We start from the raw sequence: 27,680 nt of genomic DNA on the forward strand, positions 1-27,680 counted from the left end.
GACTGCAAGCCTCCATGGCCGTCTGCGAAGAGGGAAGCTGACAGTACATAGTCATTGCCGCCGATGGCCTCTATAAGCGCGATGTGTTCCGTATGTATGCCCATGTAACCACGGCCCGTCCTGGTCGCTCACATAAGTCATGCAGGATTTCCGGACCCCTTCGCCGTGGCCACGATCAATGGCGAGCAGACGCGCACCACGAGTGTCATCAAGAAGACGCTGAACCCGTACTGGAATGAGAGCTTTGACATGTACGTTGTACCTCGTTACCCTCGACCGAATCGCCGCATCTTTCATCGCATCACGCTAACACATGAGCCAGGAAAGTGAACGAAGAAAGCGTCCTGGCGGTTCAGATCTTTGACCAGAAGAAGTTCAAGAAGAAGGATCAGGGCTTCCTAGGTGTCATTAATGTCCGCATCGGGTCGGTAATAGACCTTGACGCGGGGGGTGATGGTAGGCCGGCATAGTCCAACCTACGCGCACCTGCTAACAAGCCCGCAGAGATGCTCACGCGCGACCTCAAAAAGTCAAACGACAACATGGTTGTTCACGGCAAGCTCATCCTTAACCTCTCCACTAACCTCTCTGCGCCCATCAGTCAAGGAGGACAGAACGCCACCCGTCCAACCGCCTCCCCGCATCCATCCGTAAATGGTGGCATCCCAGGCGCTGTGCCCACCCCGCAACAATCCACGACCAACTTGCACCCTCCCGACGCATACCCCGGCCAACAACGACCAGCAGTCGCCGGTCAACCGCCTGCTCAGCGCCCACCACCAGCAGGTGCTCCTGCCGGTGGCCCTCCCGCTGGTCCTGGTCCTGCCCCCAACGGTGCCCCTCCAGCTCGCAATGGTGCCGGTGGCGCTTACAGCGCATTTGAGGATGCCCAAGGAAGACTGCCAAATGGCTGGGAGCGTCGTGAGGATCACCTAGGCCGAACATACTACGTCGATCATAACACGCGACAAACCACATGGATCAGACCTGGCGCTGGCTTCAACGAGGCCGACCAACGCCGAGATGTAGCCGCCCAGACCCAGCAGGAACGCATGAGGCATCAGAACCGTATGCTGCCAGAAGACCGGACGGGAGCTAACTCGCCCACGCTGACCGACCGCCAACCATCGCCACCGACTGGCTCAGCAAGCGCGGTAAGCATGATGGCAACAGGAGCAACTACTGCTGGTACAGGAGAGCTCCCCTCTGGCTGGGAGCAGCGGCATACTCCCGAAGGTCGACCCTACTTTGTTGACCACAACACTCGGACGACAACATGGGTGGATCCCCGCCGACAGCAATACATTCGCATGTACGGTGGACAGGCCGCAAACGGCAGCACCATCCAGCAGCAGCCTGTTTCCCAACTTGGTCCGCTGCCATCAGGATGGGAAATGCGCCTCACCAATACAGCACGAGTCTACTTTGTGGACCACAACACCAAGACTACCACTTGGGACGACCCGAGGTTACCATCTTCACTAGATCAGAACGTGCCTCAGTACAAGCGTGACTTCCGTCGCAAGTTGATCTACTTCCGATCGCAGCCAGCACTCCGCATCGTTAGTGGCCAGTGCCATGTCAAGGTTCGCCGAACCCATATTTTCGAGGATTCCTACCATGAGATTATGCGCCAAAGTGCTGCTGATCTCAAGAAGCGCTTGATGATCAAGTTTGACGGTGAAGACGGTCTGGATTACGGAGGTCTTTCCCGAGAGTTCTTCTTCCTGCTTTCCCACGAGATGTTCAATCCTTTCTACTGCTTGTTCGAATATTCTGCGCACGACAACTATACGCTCCAGATCAACCCTCATTCCGGTATCAACCCCGAGCACTTGAACTACTTCAAGTTTATCGGACGTGTCGTGGGTCTGGCCATCTTCCATCGTCGTTTCCTGGATGCTTTCTTCATTGGAGCTTTCTACAAGATGATCCTAAGGAAGAAGGTTGCGCTGCAAGATATGGAGGGTGTGGATGCCGATTTCCATCGCAATCTGGAGTGGATGCTGTAGGTTTAATGCTCCTGGTCTGATTTGAAAGAGACTAACAGTTGCAGGAACAACGACATTACCGACGCTCTTGAGCTGACCTTTGCGACTGACGATGAGCGCTTCGGCGAAACTGTCAGCATCGAACTAAAGCCCGGGGGTGACGAGATCGAAGTCACTAATGAAAACAAGCACGAATACGTCGAGTAAGTGGCCTGGTAGTATTTTTTCAGAAGACGTACTGACCCATCTAGACTCATCACAGAATGGCGTATCCAGAAACGTGTCGAAGAACAATTCCAGGCTTTCATCACCGGTTTCCACGAGCTCATCCCCGCGGATCTAGTAAACGTTTTCGACGAACGTGAGCTCGAGCTGCTTATCGGAGGTATCGCAGATATCGATGTTGAGGACTGGAAGAAACACACCGACTACCGTGGCTACACCGAGAACGACGAAGTCATCCAGAACTTCTGGAAATGCATTCGTAGCTGGGATGCCGAACAGAAATCCCGTCTCCTTCAATTCGCTACGGGTACCTCGCGTATTCCTGTCAACGGTTTCAAGGATCTGCAGGGTAGTGATGGGCCGAGACGGTTCACTATTGAAAAGGCTGGAGAACCAAATCAATTACCGAAATCACATACATGGTACGTTGTCCGAGCAAACATACTAGCGGGACCAGCTAACAAGATGCACAGTTTCAACCGTCTCGACTTGCCACCGTATAAGACATTCGAGGCGCTCAATCAAAAACTCACCATTGCTGTCGAGGAGACTGTCGGTTTTGGACAGGAGTAATTTCCCATGTTCAAGAGCATCTTTCGCATGGACCGCAATTGCGGCCAAGTGAAATGTAGAAATACTACTTGGCTTTTGCGTCAGTGTACAAAATCTGCAAAGGAGGAAGGGAGGGCGAGCATTACTTGACGGGACGGACGTGACACGACCCGCTCTAATGGAGTGTCACTTTAGCTTTTTTGGGGGACCAACACTATCATGCCTAGCCTGGTTCGCGCGCCTATTGTACTACGCAAAGAAGGGGGGATTATTATATCGCATTGTTTGCAGTGTTTTGCTTTGCTGCTGCTGCAAAGAGTATCCGGGCGTTATAGGGGTTGTGAAAGAGAAAGAATAAAGTAGGATTTTGTGCGCTTTTTATTGCTTTGGGGGAAAGCGCTTGGGTCAGTCACAGTCATTCAATTAAAGATGACACGGTATGCAATGGCCTTTTTCGTGATTGATGTGATGATGACTTGGTGCGGTGCATGTGTCAGGAAGAGAGAGAGAGAGAGAGAGAGAACGATGGTTAACCCCAGACTCCGGACTGGGAGGAAGGGAACTATGGGGGAACGACGGTACGCAATCGTTCACGGGTAAAACTGGTGCAAGGAACCAGAGCTGATGCTGGTCGGTTCAAAATGATAGGCTTTCATGGCGCAAAGCGGGGAAACGTTATACATTCACAACAGCCCCGTTTTCTCACCCTTACCCTTGCCCATGCGTACATTTTGTGCCAAAACGTCGCTTTTCCGCCATGTGTCAGTCCAGTCAGCCCATGCCATGCTATGCAGCCACACCTTCTGCCGCCATTCCACCCCCCGAAAGTGAGATTTGAAAAGCGAGATTTGAAGGAGACAAGACCGAGTGCCCGTGCCCAATTACCCTCAAGCTCCGTGCGCCACAGCCTCGTCTCCCGCCCAGTCCGTCCGCCCGTCAGATCAACATGAGTGCTCATTAGAAACGTGAGAAAGTAAGGTATACCGGTAGGAAAGTGCACGTGTTTCAGAAGGCGAAGACGAGCTTTGCGAGTGGAGATGGGGAGGTGATGTTGAGCTGTAAGTAAGTGGGCATGATGATAAGAAAAGCATATAGCACCCTCTTACTATACCGACCAGTACTGCAAGTACAGCTATCGATGTGATCAGGAGATGTGGACATATACCATACCATATATCGAACAGTCAGTCTTCATTCATAAACGGGCGCATTTCCGAGGCTTGGGGGCGCGCTTGGCATACTTGTCCGTTTTAGCAAGCAGCGCGCCGCTGTTGGAGGCTCACATGATGGACGCAAGGGTGTGAGGAGGTATTAGCCGCCTTTTTCTCACTTAGCGAGATGGGAGATGCAGCGGCCAATTATTGGCATGACTCGCTTGCTGGGGGGGGGGTCGCTCGGGTGGCGGAAATATCTTGTAGCTATTCCGCTTTGCGTTTGCTTTTGCTCTGTTTAGTATGGGGGGGGGGGAACGGACGTTTGCTCATGTCACCACATAAGACACAGCCTTGCGCGCGTGCGTGTGCCCAGACATATTTCGATCGATGACCATCAGCTGTGTATACGTGCGTGTGTGTGGATCACAGACGTTATTCCTGGACACCAGTGGCGATTGCCCATGGCGAGAAAAGAGGAGGCAAAAGCAAAGCGAAGCCGCAACGTCCAGTTGCTAGCGCATTGAGAACCATGGATCAGTCGACTAATTTTAGGGAGAGGGACGGAGCAGAGAAGCAGAGTAGCAGCAGTGGAGGCAGCGACCACCCGGCCAAGCATTACACGCTAGGTGGGATAGAGACTAGTTCTGCTGTATCGGAAGGTAATAGCGTTGCCTGTAACGCAGCTAGGGCGTATTAAGTGCAGTGTTGCATGGGTGCGTGCACTGGGCTGCGGTGCAGAGCCTCTGAAAAGCTCGTTTTTGCAGCTGGCGAAATGGGTTTTTGGGCTTAGGAGGGATTGATTGATTCCGGGGAAAGGGGAGGCTAAGGACTAGGTAGGGATGTGTTCGGGAGCCGGCTGGGCTTGGACTGACTGGTTGGCGTGTGTTTACGGTTTATATCTTCCTGTGCTTTCTGTGCTTCCTCTCTCTTTTCTCTTGTTCACCTTGCATTCCTCTTGTGTCGCTAACCCATCACTCGCTTCTGGGTTTTGTTCGCCATCATCTACATTATCTACTACTTTTAATACACACACACCACAAGTCGCGTACATCTCTTCATCCTCCGCCTTCGACTCTCAGCTACATCATCCAAGATGCGTACCTCGACCGCCCTTGCCATCGTCCTCTCCGCGACCGCCAGCCTCGTTGCTGCGCAGCAAAAGTGCGATGCTCAGAAGTATGTTTCTCTCCCCAACCTCCCTCGCTCCCTTCAACCCCCCCTTAACCCATCTTATCTGAAACAACAACAACAACAACAACAACAAAAACTAACTTCCACTCCAGCATCGTAGACACATGCGTGTCCGGCTACCAAGCCCGCATCGAAGCCTGCCAAAAGAAGGGAAACGACTTCATCTGCCTCTGCGACGTCTACCGCGACGTGCTCGTCTGCTACAACAATTGCCCCAACAGCAACGAGCGCTCGCCCGTAGAAAACACCGTTACCTCTTACTGCGGCGCTGCTGAGCCCCTGCGCGCGGCAGCCTCTTCTTCCATGGCATCAGTTGCTAGTGTCGCGGCTACCCAGAGCCATGCTAGTCCTGCCTCGACTTCATCGCCTACGGGATCTTCGTCGTCCGGTGGAAAGACTACGGGAACTGCGACAGACGGTGAGGAGGCAAAGCCTACGGCTACGAGCTTTGCGGGAGCTGCGGCTGTAAATGGTGTCAAGGCTGGTGCGGCGATTGTTGCCGTTGTTGCCGGACTCTTGTAGATGCGGGGATTGTGTGGGTGTAAGTGTGGTAGTTGTGTGATGAGATAATATCTAATGGGGTTTGCAAACCACGTCTTCTTTCTGCTGTGATGCATGGTGTTTTGTTCTGGATTGATGAGGTCAACGAAACGCGATTGCTTCGATTCGCTGAATGGTGTGTGGATTGTGTCTTTGCTCGGGGGTTTCGGTGCGACCAGGTGCCATCAACGTCTTGCCCCTGCGTATCTGGAATATAAAGTGATTCCACAGCTTGTGTTTGACGTCACATCAGCAATAACATGTCCTCTGCTTGATTGTGAAATGTTGTAATTGCAAAATATGCCAGACTAAATACCATGTCTACCCATAGGTGGAATCATATGCACCGCTCCTCGCTTTTGCGGTTGAGAAACAATAAAGGGGACCCCACAACGCCGTGCCATGCATCATGTAACTATACTTCATCCTTTTCTCTGGTCATAACCACCTACTCCTCGTCAACAACACGGCCCCACGCGTGGCTCTCCATGCCGTCACTGCCCCACATGATACCCTTGAGCGAGTTCTTGAAAAAGCTGGCATACGCGCCAGAATCGCCCTTGACCATGGGAACCTCAATGTCCTTGCCGCGGAAGTGGATCTGGCTGATGGGTGCAACGAACCAAGCCGTACCTGCGGCGAAAGCCTCGACCAAACGGTCCTCCTTGGCTGCCTCCTCAATCTCAAAGACGTTGAACTTGCGCTCTACAACTTCGAGTGTCTCAAGGTCCGATGGCGCAGAAGAGACGAGGCGCTCGCGTGCAAGCTCGAGGATGGAGCGACGCGTAACACCGTCCAGGACGATACGCTCGTTCAGATCCGCAGTGATGAGCTGAAGCCTGCCCTCCTTGGTCTTCCACACGACGAAGAAGTTGCTGGCGCCCGCCTCAGTGATTGTGCAGTCATCGCCGAACAGCCAAAGGATTTGGTGGTAACCCCTCTTTCTCGCCTCGCCCTGAGCAACAAGCGAGGGGCCATAGTTGGCACCGACCTTAGCATAACCGAAACCGCCAGGCCAGGCACGGCACATGTCGTCCTGAGAAGCGAGGAGTTTGATACCACCGCTCATGTCGCCCATGGGCGCAAAGCAGCACAGGATGACGAACAGCAGCGCCTCCTTTGGTCGCTCAACACCAAGAGCAGGGTCCGAGGCAATCATTGTAGGACGAATGTACAAGAACTGGCCTGGTCGGTCCTTGGGCAGCCACTTCTTTCCATCGGTAGCACACAGCTTGACGATGAGCTTGAGAAGTTCCTCGGGGTCAAAGGCGGGCAGCGCGATGCGGTTCGTGGACATGAGCATGCGGCGGCAGTTGAGGTCCGGTCGGAAGAGGCGCAGTTTGCCGTCGTAGCCGCGGTAGAGCTTCATGCCTTCGAAGCACTCGGTTGCGTAGTGTAGGCATGATGCTGTAGGTGCAAGAGAAATGGGGCCGTAGGGCTGTACTGTTGGTGCTTCCCAGCCAGACTCGACGGTCCACTTGGCTTGAACCATGTGGTCGGTGCACACCTTTTGGCTCGCCATTTCCGCTGAGCCTACCGCGGGGACGGTGCGGGGTGTGGTGGTGTAGGTGCATGTGACTTTTGAGGCATCGAGACTTGCGAGAGGCGCATCGACGATTTCCTTTTGCTGGACTTGAAGCTCATTTGGCGGTGTAGCTGTGGTGGAGGTTGTGAGGGAGGCCGAGTTTACTTGCTCAGGCGCATTCTTGAGGAGCGCCGATTTGATGCCGGCTTGTGTGAGATTGGTGACGGTCTCGTTGTGGTTGGGAGGTGTGACTGCGATGGGAGCCATTTTTGGTGAATGAGTGGAGTAACGTTGGACGAAGGCCTGCTTTTATGGTAAATGAGCTCGACGGAAAATATGAGGACAGTAAGTATGACGTGATATCGGGTGTTGGAAGGCCTTGTACGATCGTACGGTGAATAACAGTAGCTAAGGTAATCTTGTGTATTGGTATTCTGGTGTATGATGATTCTACGAATGTGGGGGCTACGAAGGTATACATAGCGTTGGGTCCGAGTTGGGCCGAAGTAGGATCGAGGCGGTACATTGGGCCTTATTAGGCGACACACCGTGTGTATGCCGACATCGGGGCTTATAAAGGGGACGGTCAACGAGGTAAGACACAACCAAGGTACCTGAGCCAGGTTCTTATACAAAGTCCCCGAAAAAAAAAATCAGTCGCGAGTCACATCTCCTCATCACACGCACGGGAAACAGACCTACTACCCACCCTATCACTGCAGGAATTGTCCCGCCCAGCCCTTCCCACGGACTACTACGGCAATCTAGTGTCGTTTTCCCTTACAGACGAGGGATAAAGAGACAGGCTTACGGCCCACCCAGGGACCACAAAGGACCCATGTTTGACGTCTTGGACCCCAATTACCGTCAATTGCTCGCTCTTTATTGCACGCAAACCTCATCTGCTCCAATGTGATGTATGCACACGTGTCGCCATCGCCCATGATGGTTATGACGGAAGACGCGTCTTGGAGAAGCCGTCGGACCGGGGTGGTGTTTGCTAGCGTACCTGAAGGTTTTAGGTAGCGGTAGGGCGCGAGGCGTGTGCCGAGCCTGCGGTATCCAGTCACCCCGCCCCATACCTGCCGCTAGTATCCGGCCAGGCTCCCGATAGATGAAGAGACAGTCATCTACCTCGTCGGCGCGTTGTCGGTCCTGATGGCGCATCGAGTAATACGAGCATTTGTATGCATGCTTGTAGATAATATCAGCGATATCGGACTATCGTCTCTACTCACCTGGTTGCCAGTCGAAAAACCCAGGTATCGCAAATTGGATGCACCTCGGCAAGCAGCGGTTCAAGCAATGGGAAACTTGACCGTAGGGAAAAAACTCTGTCAAGTGCTCTGTATGACCTGCACAGATCAGGGAATAAACACATGTCAAATTCTTGAGCGGCAAGACCCATCGAGATTGCCAAACGGGCGCTATGTACCGAGGCTCCACTGGTTGCATCCATTTGTTTCTACTCTAAAATGTCCGTATATAGCCCGTTCGCCCACCTCTATCCGGTACCCTTGATTTCAAAGTAACACCATGAGTGTCCGGTGAAGCCAAAACGCCGGGCATCACGATGCCTGGTCCATCTGACCAACTCGCAAGCTATCAATGCCCTTTAAAATGCCATCAGCGACCTGGCCAACCTGCCCTTCTAGCGCACTGAAGTCAAGCTTGCTAATCGCGGCATTGATCTTCTCCGTGACCATTTCATCCTGCACCAGTTCCGCTGTAACTTGCCCTTCTGTCCTCCAGTATCCCTCTTTTACCCCCCTCAGTGCGGCATCGCGGTTCACAGAGTTTGTGAGCAGAGCTAAAGCGCTCATTTTATTGTGTGCCTCCTCCGCTGTCCGGCTCGTCATCTCGATTCGCTCGGCGATGGAAATGGGCTGTGCGAGCCAGCGGTTTGTGCTTGTAGCCCACAGCACAAACCCCAGGCCCGTATCTACTATCGCAAAGGTGATGTATCGCAAGAAGCGGACACGCCAATGTGCTGAGTCGAGGTCCTGGAACATCGTGGCTTGCTTGTTCAGCTTTATGTCGTATGTAGCCATGTGCCATACTTCCGCCACCATTAATAGCGACCCTGCGATTGTGGCGTGCGTGCGAAAGCGTGAGCCTTCGCTTCCGATCAGCGAAGATGTAGCGAGACCAAGGACGGCTAGGTGGAAGATGTGCGGTGTTACCATCTTTGGTAGAGAGTATAGGAAATAGTCTTGCTGGTGGGTCATACACCATATGCAGTTGAGTAGCGAGTCCGGGCCGTATGCGAGATAAAGCAGTCTATTGCGCACTCCACTGCTGAACTTCTCCCGCAGCGCATTATCCTCGTCGGTAAGTGGTCGCAGGTGTTTCAGTCGTGCGAATAGAACGCTCGTTTCCGTCCGAATATCGCTTTGAGTCTTGAGGAAGATGTTGTCGGGCGCAAAGCGCGAAAGCGAGAGGGTGAGGCACACGACGGCGCTCACAAACAGTATGTTGAGTGCATACTGGACTCTTGTCGGTATCGGTCGAATCGGCGCGTTTATTGAAGTGGCGCGCATGACATTTACCCAGTCAAAGACGCGGGGTATGAGGAAAGGACCGAAGAGGATGAGGATTGAGTGCACGTCTGAGGGCAGGAATGTGAGGCGCGGAATTACGACGTAGGAGATTACGAGGAGAACAATAGAGCGCAGGTTGAACATGATGGGCGCCGCGCTATCATGAGGAGTCTGGATTTGGACAAAGTTTGGACAAAGAGCGTGGTGGAAAGATCTGTGCTCGCATTGGCGAAAGTTGTGGGTGACGTGTGAGCGTCTCAGGAACAATGCACGAATGCACGTGTCAGCGAACGCGCTAACATACATTGAATGTTTCTTTCAAGTCGCTTCCCACATGCAGCTTCGACAGTCTCTTCCACATGACCATCTCAATGATATTCCCACTAAGTCTAAGATTGAAAATTCTTGCATCACTATTGTGTTGATGCTTGACTTGGAGAGGCCGTTCCACCAACACATACAATATAGTTACATGGCAATACAGTCGCTCCGCTAGCTAGCAAACATGATATGTTCAGATTGAATTAGTGTGAACGTATATCGCGGTATAGATCAGGCTGGCCCATCATCTATCTACATTCCGTTCCAATACTACCTTCCTTCTGACCAAATCCCAAAACTTCCGCAAAGAAAACGGCTGCCCATAAGCCCAGCCACGAAAAACAAGTCATCGAGACCGCAGAAAGAGCGTCTCGACCTCCGAAACCGTCATAATCCGATCCCAAAACTACCAAGTTGTTCGCCGCGCTGGACCTCTTTCACATGGCACAAAAGGAAAAGACCCTTGATGCGTGTGCTTGGGACGAGCTTGTCAAAAACTCCATGGACAAGGATTTGTGGGCCATGGCAGATTTTTTTCCAGAGAGAACCTGGCCTGCGACGGTGGCGTATCCCAAATTGCTAGCGTACGCGCGTTATGTGAATGGATTCTGAGTTAAGGTATGTACTCATACGCGATACGCAAAGAATGACATGAATGTTTCGACTCCAGAACACCAGCCTTGCCATCAAAACCCCATCATGGCTATATACTGCAAATTGCAGATTATCCGAGCCTGTGTGTCGCCTCGGAATCCCTCACTTCTTCACATATGATCCTCTTCCACAAATCTGCCATGAATTGGCCGCCTGTCATCATTTACACGCCTATTATCCCTTCCTGGAGACCCATGTAACGGGTATCTCGTTTCGTCGGAGAACGAGCGTGGGGTGTGTAATGGGGGCGTCGAAGGATCGGTAGGTCGTGGGTAGTATATTGGAACTTGCTGTTGTATAGAATCGTTCGGGGAATGTCGCGGTGTAACGGGAGTTGGGTACGAATACTGGCCCTCGGTGCCTGTCCCTGATTGTGCGTAGTGCATCTGTGGACTCCAACCAGCTGGGGGCGAGTTATGCATGGCATGTTCGTCTGGAGAGTACATCTCTGCATGAGGCGAGTGCGAATTGTGTCCTGCTTCGACGACAGGTGATGTGTAAGGCGGTGCGTTTCCGTACGACGGAGGACCTTGAGCGGGGTAGGACGAGTTGTACTCGTGGCTGAAGGAGTGTGAGTGTTGAGTATGGCCCGGGTAGTGTGCAAGGGCGATAGCGTCCGCTTGGTCGTGAATGGAAACGTACTTGCTAGCATCTGTCGTGGCAGGCATTTCATGCGGAACTGTAGTCGCAAGCTCAGCTGGTGGCGGCGGCGGTGGTGGTTCATCGGCCTGTGCTTGCTTCTCCTTCAAAGCATTCTTGCGTCGATGTAGACAGAATAGTATCAGGCAGAGGATTATAATCAAAACCGCAAGACCTCCCACAACGCCTCCAGCGATAGCCCCCACGTTCGTCTTTTTTGAAGGTTTTGGTGATGGACTTGTCGTTGCCGAAGGGAGAGAGCGAGTAGCTGCTCTAGCTGTAAAACTAGGCTTCAGAGTAAAATAGGTTGCTAGATCGACATGGCCCCATGATGCAGGAGCGGTCTTGGTTGCGCCTCCAGTTGGCCTGCTCTAGTCAGCTTCAGTCGTTCTGCTTACGTGGGCGGAATAAAAAGCATACCCTCCACCAATTGCGGAAATAATGGGCGAGGGAACAACGTAGTCGTCGAGCTTTGGATCGAATTTGTCCCACAGTTTCCCCTCTCCCCCGTTGTATCCAAGAACCATATTATGCTGGCCTTGACCCGCCGGCGCATCACACTTGTCGTACAGAGGGAACCAACCACCTATGATTAGCATCTGAGCGCGGTTGATGACGTTCGCGCTACAGCCACCGTGGCCAACTTGAGACGGCGTGGAGTCGCTACCATCAAGAGGAAATACTTTGATCCATGTAAAGGACGGTATCGAAAGGATGTAGACATCGTCGAATCCAGGAGCTTCTGATGCACTAGCGCCGTACCCGCCATATAGATAGCTGTGAGATGTCAGCATTTCTCATTCGTGATAGACCCCATTCATCTACGATACTGATGCAGCTGACACTACGGCTTAAGGAAATCCATCTGTGAGTGTCTTCTCACATGATTGTCATCTTCCCACTTCCATCGTCTCTGATCAACGGAACTACAAGGTGGTATCACAATCGGCCAGAGTTCCTTGACACCGATGACACCCTTGACTCTGTGAAGTAACTTCGGTATACCCTTTGGTGCTTCTAATAAAAATGTGCAGGTAAACCAACTTACACGTTAAAAGACGATTGGTCATTTGGCCAGGTGACGTCCGCACAAAACTGTCGTCGTGCTGCAGGTACACTACCGGAAGCAGTCTGTCTGTACCATTTCGATGATGCCATGTCGTAGATGTGGATGATCTGCGCCTGTTAGCTATGTATGTTACGCGGCCTGTGTAACATACACTCATGTTTGCCTAGATAAAATGTCAATACACGGTCTGTATCAATAATGCGACCCAAACTTACTGCATTGTAGCTGCCATTGTGATACGGATCTTCGATGCCACCAAAGTAGATGAGTATGCCGCTATCCGACACTGGCAGAAATAGTAATTGTCCCTCGGCTCTGCCAGTATTACTATCATCTGGTCCGGTCATATTTTGCAGTTCGCCTGTGGACATGTCGAACTGAACCAGTCCATTTGTAGCCATTGGTGGTCCTTTCCAGCCCAGGGTCGTTTTGTTGCTGATCCAGCCGCCATAGTAAAAGCCTAGTCCACGTTGCTCAACATGCGTGCCAGCACCAAACGAGACCCGTTCAAACTGTTTGTCGCCAGTCGTTTTGGTGCTGTTCCACGTGTTAAGGATCACGTCGTAAGTCCACATACTGTAATCTGCAGGTGTAACGCCGTCGGGGTACTCTCCGCCAAACTGGTAGAAGCACTGGTTTGTATTGTCAGACCAAGTGTAGCCGCCTGAGACGCTTGGTATGTTTCCAGGTTTTGATAGGTTTGCATATTGCATCGGCATCCCAGCGTCAACGGTCGACGTGTTCAGGTCACTGTACAGAAGCCATGGGTCTAGAAGACGAGGTTAGACTGTCTAGTAATGAACATGTAGTCTTGTTCTGAGCTCCACATACTTGTGCGATTCGACGCGAAAGGAACCGACCCTACCATGCCGCCATCTACATATAACCTCGAACCAACCTGCGCTGTCGTATGGCCCCATCGACGACAAAACCCACTAACGGGGTCATCCTGCTGCGAGAGGGACAAAGTGATAAGGCTAAGCACAATAAGTACGCCCTTGAGAAGGTAGGCCATGATATGCATTCATGACGCTCCGGAGACTAAACACGTGAGGCGGTCAAAGTGCGGGGATGCCGTGTACTAAAAGCAAGAGAGACAGGAAGAGGTGGCAGGAGGCGGCGGGCCGCGGACGTTGGAGTGGGTATGCACAAGGCTAAGAGGATCCTTCAGAGAAGACAGCGAACGTGTAGGTGGCAGCTCTGAGGTCGTCAGATGGCAGTGCACTTAGTTTGGGTGATGCACCCCGAATTACCGATCTCACTGCGCCGTAATCCTGCTGGGCGACCGTAGTTTTCAGCCATGCGGTGGGCTGTGAGATGCAATCACCAATGAAGTCATGGCCTGGATACCCGGGTGATCTTCAGGCCCGACAGAGGCGTCTAACCAAGCGAAATATTGGACTAATCGAGAGGACGCGAGAACACGAAGTCAGCCCGCCAAGTTGGGGGCCTACTGCGCCGGTTATTGTCTGTGCTATGCGACGGATCGAATCAGACGGGTAGCGCAAGTGAGAAATGAAGAATCCAGGGCCAGTGACAGGAAGTGCCTGGCTCATTCAATCAACGGTTTCTCCTCAGCTGCTGTCGTGCACTCGAAGCTAGGCGTGCGCTTCTTCCTTTTTGTGGAGTGACACACGGCATGAGTTGCGGGGATCCTTCAGCTGCTCATTCTGCGTTATTCCACCATTAACCCCAACAGTCTAGATTCGCACGACTAGAGGCTGCAGTAGGCGTCCTAGCCATTGGTGCCATTTGTCCGCCTCATGCAGTGCCATGCATGTTGCGGGTAATAGTCTTGGCAGCTGGCTGATACCGGTGGCGAAGGCGCATATTGCGACAACGCCACGACATGCGGAATTCCGGCTAAAATGCCTACTGTGAGATGCCCATCTTTCAACAGTTGTAAATTTGGATCATCTGACTTGGAACCCTCATCAGATCAAGGCAGCGCCAAAGTATGTAGGCCTAAAGCGAACCCGCAGCTCCAAAACCGACCGGAGTCGACGTGGACGAGCTGCAGGATTAGAACGGCTGTGCATTTTTCTGGGTCTGCTCTGGAAAAGGCGAATCCACTCTGTATAGGAAGGACCTTAGGGTTATTGGAGACCGTAGACAATATGTGAAGAAAAGAAGAAGAAGCGTCGAGGAGAAATTTCAATGACACGAAAGTCAGCCTTGGCGCGCTAAACCGCTAGCTGCGGTTCCAAAGGTTCCCGTTCCCGTCGGCGCTTGCTACGCTGCGACACCACCGCACCAGCATCTCCATTGTCATCGTGTGGAGTGGAACATAGATTCTGTTCCTGCATCTTGCCTGCGAACGAGGCTAGTGTGATGAAAACTGATCTTGTTTTATGCCTTTACATATGACATGATTTGTGAACCATACATTACCGAGGCTTCTTTCCTCTGGGCCAATGCCCACAACTACAGCCTCCTATACAGTACCTCCCAGTGCCAAGTATGTAGGCTACCATGTCTTAGTGATTCTAGAAAAAGGGCAACAAAGATTGGTAAGTGTATGATATCTATCTGATCGTATGACAACTACTAACTATACTAAAAAGGCACGTTTTTACTGCATTTCGCATATGGCGGAGAGTGGTTCGATCTGTTTAGTTCTATATTTAGTCTCTCATACATAAACCCGCGGAATCTTCAAATGGAGTGGATGCGAGGGAGGCTTCATTAGACGAATCGCTACTAAGTCATGGTAGCGCATTCGTATACTGAATACCTTATCACCCGGGTAGCATAAAATACTTGACATACTAGTATACAACGGCCACTTGAGTCGTCAGACACGCCTATTAGGTGCTTATCTACACTGTCAGGTATTTCATGATCCCCAGGTGCTATGATGACGCATCCTGGTCCATCATGGGCGGGGTTCTGACACAACGGTCCTATTTGATCTCATTCATAAACTACATACATCATCTAAAACCTCGATTCAACCTTCTGCTGGGTATCCTGCAACGCCCACTCACTCCTCGCCTTCTTACTCCTGACAGCATCAATCTGTTCCTTTGTGAACCCCTTCGCAACGGTCGCAGGGTTATATCCCAAACCAGTGATTTTGGCAATCTGCTCATCTGTCTTATCAGTAGCAGCGCTTCCATCAGCCCTCTTGTACACTGTGACAACGACAGCACCACCAAGACCCAAGTTGTGCTGAAGAGCGACCTTTGTATCTTTGACGGAGCGGTTGTTGGCCCAGCCACGCATGTGCCATACGAGTTCTGCGCATTGAGCTAGACCAGTGGCACCGAGAGGGTGGCCCTTGGAGATCAAACCGCCAGAGGGGTTGATGACGACTTTGCCGCCGTATGTGATGCCGCCCTTGCGGATGAGCTCGTGAGCTTTTCCCTTTGGTGCGAGGCCGAGGGCTTCGATTGTGACCATTTCGTTGGCCGAGAAGCAGTCGTGTAGTTCGCAGACCTTTACGTCGTCTGGCGATACCTTTGCTTCTGCGAGCGCATTCTTAGCGGCTAGCTCGCTCATGCTGTATCCTACAAGCTCAATTGCACTGCGGTTGAACAACGATGGCGTGTCGGTTTGTAGTGCTTGTCCGGCAATCAGGATGGCTTGTTCCTTGAGCTCGGGACGCTTGTCAAGGAAAGCTTGTGAGACGAGGACTGTGGCAGCAGCGCCGTCCGAGGTAGGGCAGCATTGAAGCTTGGTGAGAGGCTCGTGGATCATGGTTGAGTTCATGACTTGGTCTAGGGTGTACTCGTCTTGGAATTGAGAGTATGGGTTGTTCTTGGAGTGAGCGTGGTTGACGCGACCGATTTCGGCAAAGTCCTTGAGTTCAGAGCCGTATCTGTTTTGAGTGTTAGATGGTGTACATCGAAGACGGAAGAGCTATGCTTACTTCTCCATGTGTTCACGTCCAGCGTTGCCAAACATTTGCGCAGCACCCGGTGCCTTTGTGATTCCCCGGGTTTCCTTCATCAACAGACTTGTTGTACCTGTGGGGTTCGCCCTGTCCTGGAAGAAGGACTGTAGACTTCCTGGGAACATCTTCTCAAAACCAACAACCAGCACACAGTCGGCAGCTCCATGTGCAATCATGTTCCGCCCCATGAACAGACCTGTCGATCCCGTCGAGCAGTTGTTGTTGACATTGTATACCGGGATTCCAGTCATACCAAATTGGTAGAAGACGCGCTGGCCGCATGTCGAATCTCCGTAGCAGTAGCATGCGACGCCTTGGTCGACTTCGTCGTAGTTGATGTGCGCGTCAAGCATGGCTTTCACGCCAGCCTCAAAACCAAGCTCGGGGTAGTCAACTTTGCCGCGAGGCTTGATGAACTTGGTCATGCCCACGCCGAGCACGTAGACGGGCTGCTTCTGGCCGACCATGGTGGCTGTTGTGGTATGTATGTCCGTGGTGATGTGGCAAGGGTTGGGTTGGTAGGTATGGAGGGAGCTCGAGTAGCAAAGTGGACGAGGGATGGAGATATCAATTGTAGCGTCTCAAGCGCACATTAGGAGCCATTGACAAGTACATATGCCAACCTCAATTGCGGGGAGACGCGATTCATCACGTCGACCTCCCGAGTCTCCGCTTCGCATCACGGCTGGGGCCGAGGTTATTTCCTTTTCGGAAAGGCGGCAGACCATTTCCGATTGGGGAAGCATGCAGCCTTGCCAACGAGCGCACATGCTTCTGAAAGATTGGGAGTCGACCATGAGGATCTGCTGTCAGTGATCGAAATATCATGTTCGTGCTTCGTATTGTACGAAAAAAACATCTTCTTCAAGAAAGAGTGTCAGAGTCGAACGACGGATTCTAACAAGACTAAAGCCTGGTAGTAGGGTCGTTGAAGTTGACCGTGAACAAGCCGAGGCTTCCAATCGACGCGTGGGACTTAGTTAGCCAGCATACCAGTGGCGACGCGCCCGTCGTTCCCGAGATACGTACGTATGGGCCCATGTTGCCGACTAGTCACATATAAATCCCAATCGCGTTTCACGATTGCAAAAGAAGATGCTAGCAGTAGCATTGGTATGTTTTACTCCTGCACCCCGAACAGGGGGGCTCGATAATGTAAAACAATGTGATGAATGAAGATTGGCGGGATTCGCAACACATTTTCTCCAATCCGTGGCGGACCAAACAGACGAACATTGATTACTGTACATGATTTTGATGAGAGCCCTACCGAGCTTTTCCACTCTTACCTTACTTCACATCTCCTCCTCGCCATCAGCGGCATCATGGTGCATGGGAAGAAATAGGTATGTTGGCATGCAACCGAGGAAGATGCGATCCCAACAGCATGTCTTTAGCGCAGTTGCACAATATACAATATGACATCAAGACAACATTTGTATTGCGCAAACATCTGTTCTTCAAGAAGATCTAGTTGAGCGACGATCATCGTCAACTCCTGGTACAGGCCTTCGCTACCTAACTCAGCCGCCCAGGACCGATATCGCTTATCTATAGTTCCATGATTGTAATGTGAGTCGTACACTAACATGTTCTTCTTCTCCATGCAACAACCTAAGTGAACGACCATCACCCGCAAACCTTCTTCTACACTTGAGAATATTCTCCTAGCAACCACACATCGAACTCCAGCCTTCACCATGACCGAACCGCAGGACGTGTCCATGGAGAGCATCACCTATATGCACGAAGATCTCAAGAACTTCATCGTAGACAAACTTCTAGACCACATGTTACCCATCTCAGCTCTTACAGAGCCAGCGCCACAGGATCGAGTAGTAGGATCACTCCCAGTCCTACCCATCGAACTACTTGTCATGATCCTCGACAGCCTTACAATCACCGATGTAATGCGGTTCCGACGCAGCAATCGGTTCGCAATGTACGTCGTTAACACAGAATCAGCGCTTAGCCCTTCTTTGCCATTCGCGCCGAATGTAGTGAAAGCGATAATGGCAATCCGCAGTCTTTGCGCCCTGGGTCGACCCGGAGTCATCTACGGTGGAAAGGGGAGTTTACTGCACCACTTTTCTGAAGACCGGAAGAGAAGGGGAGCTCTTCACCAAAGATACATTCTTGGACCATCTCAAGGACTGTCGTGTCACACCTGTTGATGTTGGACGGTACATTTGGCCTTATACATTGGAGGTCAATTCTCAAAGTTCGGGGGATGATCAAGGCAAAGTTGAGAGAGTGGATGAAAACTACAAGCGTATTACTCTGTGATGGGACAATCGAAGATGGCAGTCTGGTGGGCAATTTTTGAACAAAAGAGTTTCATCAACAGCTGGCGGGAAGCATAAATGGTACCTTTGAAGGTAGAATCAATGCGGCTTAGGCAACTTAAACCTTACAGAAGCTAAGTTAACTATTAGTGGGCATTAGAAGAAACGGACTAGATAGTCAGGTCTTCTGGAACGAATCTATTTTCTGGTATCATTAACACAAAACGGGAGGGTTTCGAAGCAAGTTTGCTCTTACTGTTTCCCCTATTACGTAACATAAGAAAAGAGCTTGCTGTATAGTATTGGTGTAAATGCAGAATGCAAGTGTTTTCCAACGGACAAGGTGGTTTCCAGTAAGGCTCCCTGTTAGGAGCTAGTCCCTTTTCGTGATAGCTTATGGGCGTAATCCCCTTCCAGTTAGTGTCTTGGCAGAATGCAGTGCGCCGCCTTCCTTTCTGCGCCATGAACACTTACCCAGGAAGTAAGGAACCGCATCGTACAACACGCAGAATGCTACTTGAACTAAGTAAGACAATTTCTCGCAATCTATCGATCCTAGCTTAGGAAGATGATCGTCCAAGGAGTGCTGTAATTGCACCTCGATACTGCTGCTTCACCAACGGATGACCGACTGTGCATAGGCCAAAAGACAGATGAACTCTTGTATGCGATTGCGACGGGTAAACAACTGGATGTTCATCCAGGCCAGTGGTAGGATTACGCCTTTACCTCTTCAAGCCCGAAATCATGCCAGTTATTCCGTTATGCAATGTCCTACACCTCAACAACACTAGGTATAGCTCCCGTACACTGGAGTCACGTGTCGCACCAGATCTCACAATGTGTACGTCGAACATCACGATCAACCGATGGCACAGTCTACCGCAGTTGCGAGGCGCCAACTCCATCAAGGAGTGAAAAACGATAAGCGACGCCCCCGAAGATGCTGCAGCATCATATCGAAAAGGTCGTCATAGACATGCGAAAGCCAGCCACCGCGTCAGTGACGCGGGTTGCGTAGAATTCAAGACGAACGCGCGGCTTACTCAGGATTTGAGGAGAACGCGGAGCTTGCCTAGGATACGAGAACAACGCGCGGCTTGCCCAGGCTTGCCCAGGCTTCGAGACGAGCACGCGGCATAAACGGACCGTAGTGCAAGGAGATGCCCACAAGAAATGTATTGATCGAGAGAAAGATCGACAATAGCGAGAAACTTATTCGGATCCCTTCCGAGGGTATGTTCGGTCGCCACGAATTACCTACCTCGCGAGACAGATGAGCACTAAGATATTCTGGCGCCCGTGAGTGATCATGACCTGATTATGCTGTAGGCTATATCACTTAGAAGAATGCCCAGTTCATGAGTCCGCGCTTCTGAGCAGCGTTGGAGCGGACAACGGGGAACAGGATTGCAAGGTAAACGCTCGCGTTACGAATCATCCGTATCGTATCTAATATGACATGACCGTTGTGCGTTGACTGCGTAGCTACGCATCCCGTTCCTAAACCCAGTAGTTCGATGCATCGATGGCCGCTAGAAGTGGCCGGTTGTGTTTAGATACGGTGCTTTCAGTACCAAGGACACTTCTTGTTGCGCACTACCAACGAACCGCCAAGGGTATATTAACGTCATTAGGGCAGGTCTCCATCAGACTATATGATCCCAGTCCGAAAACCACCTCCTCGGTATGGCTACCTACTCAGCCAATTGAAGCCCTTAAAGTACGCTTTTCGCCACATTTGGGACACTAAAACGACCCATGTGTTCTAGTAGGTCGAGCAGACTGGATTGCCAATTAAACAAGTGTGAAGTATCCTAGTATTTCAGCTCCTGATGAAACAGACTGCAGCAAATCCAAGGTCGATGCATACCAAACGAATTCTCTTCATTCCTTGTTATCGTTCGCTGGAGGTACGCTAGTCTGCGCTTGCCTCATCTCGCGCCGCACCAGCTCCACCTCAACCCGCAGCATCTCTTCGCCGATAACACCCTTCAGTCCATTGTCGTCCACGTCGAAATAGAGTGCCCACTCGCCCGGACAGTAACGGACTGCAATGAACCCTTCCCAGCCTGTCAGTGTGATCCTGCGGTCCATTTTTGTCACATCCCAGGGCCCGATGATGTGAGGCTCTGATGTCACACGGTCACCATACTTCACCTCACAGGTGTCTTGGTCAACGTATATCCAGTTGAGCTGCGGTGGGTCGTCCGAGATGGTCGAGACCATGCCTTCGCCCTGTCGGCCCCAGTTTTGATCCGGATACGGCAGGAAGTATCCTGCAAATGGATGGTCATCGGTGCAACCGTCTGGATTTTCGTCCGAGGGCACTGCAACATACAACTACGAGATCGTCAACACCTGCAAGCCTCTGGAAATGGGCTGGTATCTCGCCGAGGCTTCGTAGGGGGACGCGACGCACCTTATCGTTGCTCAGTACCACTGCACATCCGTCGATTTCTCGTCCAGCGCTCGAGGCCCTCGAACAGTTCACAGAGAGATTTGTTTTCAGACCGCGATGTTTCTCTTTGGCGCTCTGCCGTTGACCTTGACGCACTGCTTCCGTGGTTCCAATGATCGCGGGGCAAGCAGCAATGGCAGTTAGGATTCCTAGTACCATGATGCAGATTTGGCAAAGAGAATTGCTTGTATAGTAATATCGTTATGGCTGACTTGGAGATAGTGTCATGATGAGAGTCAACGGATGATTTGTGACCGTTTGTCTGCTCTTGGCAAAATCAAGCGAAATTGTCGATCCTACTATTTGAACATGCTTTTGCCCTGAAGCGCCTCGTAAAGGAGATAGCCGTTGTGCCCCGCTAATCCTCGTACGCGTGTCTAGGTTGTTGCAACTTGCGGGGTATGAAACCCTGGGCATTTCTGCGCTTGCCAGATAAACTTGATTAATGCCAGCTCTTTTGAACCTGTCAGCTGTCGAGTAAGAACTTTTGGGATATGATGCTGTCATCATGGAATGAGTCTTCGGTCGGCATGTTTAGTACAAAAGACAGGTTTTGGGTGGACTCACTCCACCTTTCTTCATCAAACAATCTACTATCCTACCCTTCACCAAAACGGCAGTTCCACTTGATCTAAAGAGGTCGGACTCTGCCATAGCCATGTCTTCCGGGTACGTTGCGGATGCTGGGTACATTCTCGTATATCTAGATTAACAACCCCTCTAGAGCCCCCGCCACCGACTTCCCAATTACCGACACCACATCTGAAAGCTCCAGCAGCCCTCTCGCCGCCACCCTCAAAAAGCCCAGGAAAATCGTACAGGAAGACCTGGGCGCTCTCCAAAAAGCGCCCCAGCAGCAACAGCAACAGCAACGACAACAACAAGCTTACCAAGATGACGACGAAGACGGCTTCGGTGACGTCCCAGAGCCCTATGTGATGCCTCGTCGGTCAGGCGGCCGCCGCATGGTACCCGTCCACCAGTCGCGCATCGCCGACCGGCCGGCCAAGGTGGGCGAGAAGGACAGCAGTTTGAAGATCAAGATCGAGCTAGATCTGGAAGTCGAGGTAGAGATCTATGCAAGAGTCAAGGGTGACGTGACGATTGGGCTGATGTAGCCTAGGTCGAGATTTACGCGAGAGTAAAGGGCGATGTAACGATCGGTTTGTTGTAAGATGTGAGTCTTACCTTTGCTTCTTGGCATCATGTAGTAACGTACGTCCTTTGCAGTACTGCCGAAGCCTAAAGAGTCAATACTACACGATCCCTCAAGTCTCGGCGAGCTATCAACCCTCTTCACCGCCTTTCTACCGACCCCAAAAACTCAGACGCAAATCTAGAACCCGTGAGGCTGAGTGGGCACGCGATGACTTACATCTTGAGCTTGCCGTTCTATAGACAAACGAGCATCTTTTTAATAGTCTTTGGAAGATGCATGAAGAGACTTTCTACAGTAATAAAAGAAATGCCCACTTCACATCTGACGCGGCGAGCAAGAGCACCAGGATAACCTCAATTGAGGCCGCACTTGTGACTATGACATGAGCTAGTTCAGACACCTGTGAAGAACATGTACGGAATAAGAAACCCTGGGATATTTCCAGATTCACCAATATACCGCCATGTTCTTTCAAATACGACCATGTGATCTTGAAAGATTGTTCTCTCTGCCGCTCAGTTTGAGGTAAACAGCACCGTTTCCGGGTCTACTGAAATGACTCCGACAATAGCTTGTTGCCGCCAGAACCTATGGATGAGCTTTGAGCCGCCCTACTGATCAACCCCAGGCCTTGAGGTAAGGCCGATGGTCGATAAGATGGTGATATCACGAAGTTTACTCATGAAGAAATGACCTGGGGCTAAGCCCTAAAACAAGGATACACGAACTGAAAGTGCCTTCCTGCATCACATACATCTTACTTGTCGGCCATAGGGCTTATCCCTTGGCTCCTCCTTAGGGAACCAGGCAGCCACCCATTTACCCGCTAGTACCTTTACGGCCTAGCTGCTTCACCCCCTCTTCCCACTGCGTATATAGACCTCTTTCCAATAGCTCTAATACGACATGATTCTCCCCAGCCTTGACACTTGAAATTACTGAACTGGTGACAAATCCTTGCTAGACACACGTGATATCCGAACTCAGCAAGCATCTAAGAAGCTTATCTGAAAGGGTTCTTGGCCCTACAGAATGACCAAAATGACAAGTTTCCATGTGTATCGGCTTGAGCTTCTTGGATCAATAGAATTACACCTGGTATCTCATGTATCTCTTCTCAGCCCTGAAGTTGCAAAGTAAAACTAAACGTAATTACTGCATTGGCCCGAATCGGAGACGAGGCCGTCAACTATAGTGCTATATGATACGATACGAGCGCTGCTCGAAGGAGCTCGAGCGTAAGATGGGGTACTGTCCCTAGCAGTAGTAGTCATCACGGCAATAACGCTAATTCAAGAACAGCCAACGCCCCTCGATAGGCGCACGGGCCCTGCTTCTGTACGTAACTATCTCCCCAACCACATGGACTAGGGCTCTTTCTTTTGTTTCCTTCCGCAACGTCTTGCAAATATCTCATGTACGCAACAACGTAATCAGTGATGTAAAGAGCATCTTCGACAATTCCAGGGTTATCGCAGTGTATCATGACACACTGTATGCTAATGGCAAAACCTGTACGGTCGTACCAAGATGTCTGTGGGGTTTGGTGTTTGTTGTTTGTGGCCCGTGCTCCTAAGAGTACTGTTGATAACGGATGCGTATAACGGAGCATGCGACGCCCGAATAGTGTCTTGGTGAATGATGTGACATGCTAATCAGGTGGCCCATATTATCGCCAGGCCACAGCGGACTCGCGAATTGTACTAATGAATTTCTGGCATCGATGTCCGAACTCAGCCACAAGAACTGGAAGACCGGCACCGAACTACAAGAACACGAGGTAATTAGTGGCATCCGGATGGTCCGGCATGCTATACGCTATACGCCCTCTATGCTAAGCATTCATATTTTAGCGTCTCTGACTTATACCGTAAGCTCAATCTCCATGTATACTGATTGGGTGACATTTTGATGTTCCGACATGCCGCACACTAGTCTAATTAATAGCTCTTGCCACGTCTACCATGCTATGCCTGCCATGCCATGCCATTCCTACCATGTCATGCCTGTCCGGTACTTGTTGGCTGTTCAAGTTCCGCGCTTCTGCTCCATCCTGTATTCGTCCCTAGAGGCCCGCGAATCGTCCGACCCTAAGTGATGGCAAAGCATTCATTTCGTTTATTTCTGAGCGCAAGACTATAATTTCAATGTCCCCTCGTCACACTGTCTTTCCAATTCGCAGCACATATATTCCTAGTCGACCGCCCACAACAGTCATAGAATATCTCTCGCCAGCCTCATCAATAACTACTTGTTACACCCCAATACCTACCATCGCAATGACCCAGGTGCCAATCACGCATGACGAGATGGATGAGTTGATTCAACGATACGAAAAGGAGCGCGAAAAGCGCCTCAACAAAGCCGGACTCAGTCAATACATCGACGTTCGATCGGAAGAAATTCAGGATCTTGCCAAAGACCCATGGGTAGACTACAATGACCCGCGGATCCGGAACCCCCCTCTCAAAGACGGGAGTAGCATCAAATTCTTGATCAGTGGTGCTGGACACAACGGAATCCTTTTAGGGTGTCGCTTGGTAGAGGCTGGTTTCAGCGGAAGCGATGTTGTGTGCGTTGATATAGCTGGTGGATTCGGCGGTACTTGGTATGTTTTCTTCCCTTGTGTTTGTAGCGAGGTCACAGCTAATGATGGAATAGGTACTGGAATCGTTATCCTGGACTTATGTGTGATGTAGAGAGTTACTGCTACCTCCCACTCCTTGAGGAGACCGGTTACATTCCCAAGCACAAGTACTCTTTTGGTGCGGAGATACGAGGCCAGAATGAGCGAGCTGCAAAGCATTTCGGCATTCAAGGCCAATTCTGTACGAAAATAGAGTCTCAGATCTGGGACCACGATGAAAAGGTCTGGGTTGTAACAATGACACGTACATTCGGCGAGAACACGAAGCCCGAAACTATCACAGTCTTTGCTGACTTCGTCATGCTTGCTGGCGGCATTCTCAACATACCAAAGATTCCAAAGCTCCCAGGGTGGCAGGAATTTCGCAACAACAAGCGTGTGTTCCATTCAGCTCGTTGGGACTACGACTACACCGGCGGTAACCAGGAACAGCCCGACTTGGTGAAACTCAAAGACAAGACAGTCGCAATAATCGGAACGGGTGCGACAGCACTCCAGATTGTGCCCGAATTGGCGAAATGGGCTAAACACTTGTATGTTATCCAGAGGACACCATCGTACTGCGGATATCGTGGCAACCGCTTGACGGATATAGAACATTTCAAAAGCCTATCGAAGGAGAAAGGCTGGCAGAATAGTCGACGACTTAACTTTAATTCCTGGATCACGAATAATCCTGGGAAATATGGTCCCAATCTGGTGAACGACGGATGGACTCACACACCCGCCGGCGCTGCAGTTTTGGGTTCAAACAAGAGTGTTGTTGGGCCACAAGCTATTGGGGAGCACATCAAATATTTCCAAACCCTTGACCGACCGCGGACTGACCTGTTGCGCAAGCGCGTTGATGACGTGGTCAAGGATAAGGACACTGCCGAGAAGCTGAAGCCATGGTATGGTAGCTGGTGCAAACGCCCTGCCTTCCACGACGACTACCTGGAAGCTTTCAACCAATCCAATGTCACGCTCATCGACACCGACGGCAAGGGTCTGGAGGCATTTTCCGAGAATGGTTTTGTATTCGGCGGCCAAGAGTACGAAATCGACGCTCTTATCCTCGCGACGGGATTTACTGTTAGTATCGATCTAGACGCTTCTGAGAGACTCAGTGCGGTCATCAAAGGTGACAATGGAGAAACGATGTCTCGCAAATTTCAGACCGCGAGAAACCCACCAATTTTTGGCGTTGCGATGACCAACTTTCCCAATCTCTTTGGTTACTTGGGCCCCGGGAGTGCAGGTTCCTGGAATTTCACTTCAGTCTATGACGCCCAAGCGAAATACATCGCACAAGTGCTTAAAAAAGCACATATGCTGTCAAAGGATGGTCAGAAAGTCTTCATTGAAGTCGACCCGGTAAGCGAAGAGACGTGGGGCAATGAAATTGCAAAACACGCCACTTGGTTTTCCATACTTCAGACTTGCACTCCTGGCTACTTTACTTCAGAGGGAGAGATAAGAGCCACTGAAGAGGAGGGCATGGAAAAAATGCTCAGGAAGGCTAGATTCGCAGTCTGGGGCCCTGGTATAGTCGATTACCAGGAGAGGTTGGAAGCCTCCGCGGCTAAGCCTGGTATCGAACATTTCGATGTTTCAGTCTTGGCTTGATAGGATATCTGGCATACATGCGCAATTAGACACTCCCCTCTGTTCAACTAATAGATAATCAACAACGAGCAAACCTCCAGGCTTGGCTGGGCTATTTCTTTTTAATAAAAACGCTCAAGCGGTCCCATACCAAACTTGGTTCCGAGCGAAAAGCGAGTCACCGTCTAAATTGATGAAATTCATTGTAGTTCTGAAAATACGTTGTCGTGATCAATCATGAATTTGTCCATACGGTACCCCACGGATGACCTACTAACTCTGCCAAGACCCCCCCCCCCCTTTCTCCAGATCAAGTTTATTGAGCCAACGGTATTTGTCAAAAATTTAATGTAATCTTCTACATACGACCATAGGATCTTGAGAACAAGGCTTCCCGTTCGCTCAGCCCTATTTAAGCAAGATACCGGCGGATTAGTAATTAGGTGGGTGACCACTAGTGAATACCCGCTGTTGTATGTTTTAGATTCATTTTTTTTGTCTAGACCCTTTTCCTAAGCTATGCTTAGACTTCTGTCTATGGTGTTCTTAAATATCGTAGTAGTACTTTCAACTGCGGTTCTATTTAGTGCTCTTCGCACTCAACTTTAAAATATTTTTGAGTGCCTGTTGGTTGCTCTTAGTTTCGAGCCACCGTACGTACGTGGCGAGCACGTGACTACGTGCGTGGCCCGTGCCGTGGGGTGGGATTCAGTTCGTACGCGAGCTGCAGCCCACCTCCTCTAATCAATCATAACCATCTACTTCAACTCGTTGCAACGATCGTTACTTGATTCAACCTCACCTTTGCCGTATCAACAGTGCCTTAATATTGTGGATTAACATCTTCGGATGGATTAGAAGTACCAAAAACTGTATCTATTACAACAGTGTATCCATTTGTTGTTTTATATGAATAACTGCGAGGAACATCCTTGGTGATCATGTCTCATTGGCGTGGCACATAGTCAGCCGCAGCTGAAAATATCTTGCTGCTAGACGCCCAGCCGCAGCTGAACATCATTATAAGGGTGAATAGACTACTCAGGAGTCTATGAGTCACTTATCCTTAATTCAATTCAGCATGTCGTCTTTACACCATTCTTCACTCCGTCAATATGACACGCCATATCAGTCTGTCCAACAAACAGAGTGTACAGTCCATCCGCATGCACAGTCCGCAACAATCAATTAAGTGGGTCCTAGAAGGTTCAGATTGGATTGATTGATTACCGCTTTAAGCCTAGT

The 27,680-nt window shown here is 50.8% G+C and overlaps 10 protein-coding genes across 10 annotated transcripts; 5 read left to right on the forward strand and 5 right to left on the reverse strand.

Moving 5' to 3' along the window:
• Nucleotides 1–1,070: 1,070 nt before the first annotated feature.
• PtrM4_090400 (uncharacterized protein) lies at nucleotides 1,071–2,789 on the forward strand (the record flags this gene model as incomplete). The annotated part of the gene is made up of 4 exons (XM_001934512.2): nucleotides 1,071–2,008; nucleotides 2,057–2,194; nucleotides 2,243–2,638; nucleotides 2,690–2,789. 4 exons carry the CDS (start codon nucleotides 1,071–1,073, stop codon nucleotides 2,787–2,789), a joined length of 1,572 nt encoding a protein of 523 aa, XP_001934547.2.
• Nucleotides 2,790–5,015: 2,226 nt separating this feature from the next.
• On the forward strand, nucleotides 5,016–5,635 carry PtrM4_090410 (BatA domain containing protein; the record flags this gene model as incomplete). Its single annotated transcript, XM_001934511.2, has 2 exons — nucleotides 5,016–5,098; nucleotides 5,206–5,635. 2 exons carry the CDS (start codon nucleotides 5,016–5,018, stop codon nucleotides 5,633–5,635), a joined length of 513 nt encoding a protein of 170 aa, XP_001934546.1.
• A 466-nt stretch (nucleotides 5,636–6,101) lies between these two features.
• PtrM4_090420 (IlvE, Branched-chain amino acid aminotransferase/4-amino-4-deoxychorismate lyase) lies at nucleotides 6,102–7,445 on the reverse strand (the record flags this gene model as incomplete). The annotated part of the gene is made up of 1 exon (XM_001934510.1): nucleotides 6,102–7,445. The coding sequence occupies one exon, from the start codon at nucleotides 7,443–7,445 to the stop codon at nucleotides 6,102–6,104; it is 1,344 nt and encodes a 447-aa protein (XP_001934545.1).
• A 1,301-nt stretch (nucleotides 7,446–8,746) lies between these two features.
• On the reverse strand, nucleotides 8,747–9,862 carry PtrM4_090430 (uncharacterized protein; the record flags this gene model as incomplete). The annotated part of the gene is made up of 1 exon (XM_001934509.2): nucleotides 8,747–9,862. One exon carries the CDS (start codon nucleotides 9,860–9,862, stop codon nucleotides 8,747–8,749), a length of 1,116 nt encoding a protein of 371 aa, XP_001934544.1.
• Nucleotides 9,863–10,803: 941 nt separating this feature from the next.
• Nucleotides 10,804–13,416, reverse strand: PtrM4_090440 (putative cell wall anchored protein; the record flags this gene model as incomplete). Its single annotated transcript, XM_066106922.1, has 6 exons — nucleotides 10,804–11,698; nucleotides 11,753–12,109; nucleotides 12,381–12,508; nucleotides 12,553–12,564; nucleotides 12,617–13,170; nucleotides 13,233–13,416. 6 exons carry the CDS (start codon nucleotides 13,414–13,416, stop codon nucleotides 10,804–10,806), a joined length of 2,130 nt encoding a protein of 709 aa, XP_065962590.1.
• A 1,922-nt stretch (nucleotides 13,417–15,338) lies between these two features.
• PtrM4_090450 (PaaJ, Acetyl-CoA acetyltransferase) lies at nucleotides 15,339–16,763 on the reverse strand (the record flags this gene model as incomplete). Its single annotated transcript, XM_001934506.2, has 2 exons — nucleotides 15,339–16,221; nucleotides 16,273–16,763. The coding sequence occupies 2 exons, from the start codon at nucleotides 16,761–16,763 to the stop codon at nucleotides 15,339–15,341; spliced, it is 1,374 nt and encodes a 457-aa protein (XP_001934541.1).
• A 1,233-nt stretch (nucleotides 16,764–17,996) lies between these two features.
• PtrM4_090460 (uncharacterized protein) lies at nucleotides 17,997–18,268 on the forward strand (the record flags this gene model as incomplete). The annotated part of the gene is made up of 2 exons (XM_066106923.1): nucleotides 17,997–18,238; nucleotides 18,262–18,268. The coding sequence occupies 2 exons, from the start codon at nucleotides 17,997–17,999 to the stop codon at nucleotides 18,266–18,268; spliced, it is 249 nt and encodes an 82-aa protein (XP_065962591.1).
• A 2,200-nt stretch (nucleotides 18,269–20,468) lies between these two features.
• PtrM4_090470 (uncharacterized protein) lies at nucleotides 20,469–21,201 on the reverse strand (the record flags this gene model as incomplete). The annotated part of the gene is made up of 2 exons (XM_001934505.1): nucleotides 20,469–20,924; nucleotides 21,004–21,201. The coding sequence occupies 2 exons, from the start codon at nucleotides 21,199–21,201 to the stop codon at nucleotides 20,469–20,471; spliced, it is 654 nt and encodes a 217-aa protein (XP_001934540.1).
• A 499-nt stretch (nucleotides 21,202–21,700) lies between these two features.
• PtrM4_090480 (uncharacterized protein) lies at nucleotides 21,701–22,160 on the forward strand (the record flags this gene model as incomplete). Its single annotated transcript, XM_066106924.1, has 3 exons — nucleotides 21,701–21,711; nucleotides 21,767–21,857; nucleotides 22,026–22,160. 3 exons carry the CDS (start codon nucleotides 21,701–21,703, stop codon nucleotides 22,158–22,160), a joined length of 237 nt encoding a protein of 78 aa, XP_065962592.1.
• Nucleotides 22,161–24,480: 2,320 nt separating this feature from the next.
• Nucleotides 24,481–26,456, forward strand: PtrM4_090490 (Pyr-redox-3 multi-domain protein; the record flags this gene model as incomplete). Its single annotated transcript, XM_001934503.2, has 2 exons — nucleotides 24,481–24,809; nucleotides 24,863–26,456. The coding sequence occupies 2 exons, from the start codon at nucleotides 24,481–24,483 to the stop codon at nucleotides 26,454–26,456; spliced, it is 1,923 nt and encodes a 640-aa protein (XP_001934538.1).
• Between the last annotated feature and the right edge of the window lie 1,224 nt (nucleotides 26,457–27,680).

This window comes from Pyrenophora tritici-repentis, chromosome 4 (genome assembly GCF_003171515.1).
Source record: "Pyrenophora tritici-repentis strain M4 chromosome 4, whole genome shotgun sequence".
NCBI lineage: Eukaryota > Fungi > Ascomycota > Dothideomycetes > Pleosporales > Pleosporaceae > Pyrenophora > Pyrenophora tritici-repentis.